Source organism: Monopterus albus, unplaced genomic scaffold (genome assembly GCF_001952655.1).
Source record: "Monopterus albus unplaced genomic scaffold, M_albus_1.0 scaffold99.1, whole genome shotgun sequence".
NCBI classification, from domain to species: domain Eukaryota; kingdom Metazoa; phylum Chordata; class Actinopteri; order Synbranchiformes; family Synbranchidae; genus Monopterus; species Monopterus albus.
The window spans coordinates 3284985-3287249 of NW_018127979.1; the positions used below are offsets into that span (position 1 = coordinate 3284985).

Genomic DNA, 2265 nt, shown 5'->3' on the forward strand with positions numbered 1-2265 from the left:
CTAATATCGGTCCATGTGTCAGACCTGTTGATTGATTGGTCCTTTTCTATTTTGGGTAAAGCAGGTAACTTAAAATGTCAGATAACTACAGCTAAACTATTTTCTCACAGAGGCCAAGGTGACTTCTTTATCAGTAAAATATCGGTTGCATCCTTAACTTATCAATCATTTTTCTTCTGTTTGCACATGAGGGTTGGGTCTGTTTAAAGAACGACCAGTCTGTCTAGGAGTGACTACACCTTCTGGCCCAATATTGGGAAGTTTAGCTGTTGGTTTTATTCATTTTGCACTGAAGTGATCTATCTTCATGTTCGGACCTCACCTCTATGCCCAGCTTCTGTTTGAGGACCAGGGCGGCACACAGGTACCCAGCACGCCCCACAAACAGCTCATCCGAGCCGCATTCCAGAAAATTGATGGGCGCACACACCTCCCACAGGTTGCGAAATTTGGTCAACGGCTTAACGAAGTCGGCCAAGCCCATGGACTTGTATATCATAGCGGCCACAGCGTAGATGCCCGCTCCGCCGAGCAGAAAGGCTGCACGCATGTTTTCATCCGGCTCCGCATCCACGTATTTAACCGACACGTCGATGATCTGCTTGGCCGTCTTCAGGTAGACGTCCCGGTGCTCGGAGAACAGCGGGCACTCGGTGACATGATACAGCATGTAAGCCACCCCGGCCGGGCCATCGTACAGCCCTCCGTCGCAGTCGCTGGTGTCGATGGGAACCTTTTTCAGGATTTTATCTACGGTGGCGATCACGGCGGGCACGATGGCCTCAGCGCTCTGACCCGGGAGCAGCGCACCTTTGTAGTCAGTGAAGCGGTTTGCAAAGCAGCGGGTGTTTTCCATCACCGACGACAAGACGCCAGAAACAGCACAACGTTCAGGCCCACGCCTCTAATGCAGATCTGTGTTCTCTGGTCAAGGTATCCAAGAGTGATGACAGAGGAAAACACTTTGATTGCGCATCCAATCCCATCAGCCCTCAGCTGATTGGATGTCAACAGTGATGGTTCAGCCTCATATTGGCTAATGTGACCTGCAGTCACTCTGCTTAGAATAACCTGCATGATCCAAGTTGTAGTGTCTGGGCGTAAGAACAGGTGAACGAAAAATGCGCAGTAAATGCACAGTATGAAAGCACTGCAGAAGTTAAAGTTCATTCAAACACTGAAAGTGTCTGGCCTATATCATCGTAAATCTCGGTGCCTGCAGTTCACATGTCGAAGTGTCCTTGAGCAAGACACTGAAAGATTGGGAACCACTGGTTTAATATTTGATAATGCATTGTATTCTACAAATGTGTCAAATAGACACAGCTTTATTGGTATCTTAAATGATCACTAGGCAGAAAGATTGGGAACCACTGGTTTAATATTTGATAATGCATTGTATTCTACAAATGTGTCAAATGTTTTTCCAGTTTTTTTAAATTTTGTTGTGGTTCTTTTTTATGTTTTTCATACTTTGTTACTACAACAACGACCAATTTATCCAGGAAACGCACAAAGTGTCAACTCATTCTTCTCTCTTCGGCTTTCAGCTCATGGTCCTGAGCAGCAGGCGGCGACAGAGACCTGCTGCTCAGCCCACCGCTGTCCTTGGTGCTGAAGGAATCCTGCAGCTACATAAATACACAAAAATGTATAGCTTTCAACTATGGTGAAATATTTGGATGTAGGTCTAAACCTTACTAAGCTGTGAGGGCTAAAAGTTAGGCAGAACACTTTTAGTTTAGACTGCATGACTGAATCGTAGCGGAATGTGCAGCCCAGACATTTCTTTTTGCTCCTCAGGCTTTGTTCTGGCGCTGAAATAAATGATACTGCACTAAAGTGCAAAGTCTTAGCTGTAATTTCAGTAGATTTACACCAAGAAATTATGTATAAGGTATATTTTAACACCTTTGAACATAAAGTGACCAAGTACCACAGTTCAAATTTGGTCTCCTGGCTACTGTTCCCGCTGGGTGTTGTTCTAGTATTTATTATTTTATGCACAAAAAAGTTCACACTTGCCTCGGAGTTGCTTAAGGAAAATAAAAAAACAAAAACAAACCAGAGAGGCCAGGCTGAGGTTTATAAAAGTGTGCAAAAAGAAACCGGTAGCGTGACTTTGATGGACAGATGCAAGAGCAAAGTGCACCATGTCATCTGTCAGAGCTGGTTCTGTTACGGCTTGGGCTTGTTTATCTGCCACACTGGGATTGACTGATTCACAACAGGATGAAAGCAGAAGTAAGAGCACTGTGTACAGCC

General features: G+C 45.0%; 1 protein-coding gene across 1 annotated transcript in view; it reads right to left on the bottom strand.

Moving 5' to 3' along the window:
- LOC109965322 (lanC-like protein 3) overlaps positions 1-1251 on the bottom strand; it is a 5350-nt gene extending 4099 nt beyond the window's left edge. The window contains exon 1 of the mRNA XM_020609247.1: positions 323-1251. Within this exon, the coding sequence (XP_020464903.1) occupies positions 323-856 (534 nt within the window). The 5' untranslated portion in view covers positions 857-1251. The remainder of the gene's footprint in view (positions 1-322) is intronic.
- Between the last annotated feature and the right edge of the window lie 1014 nt (positions 1252-2265).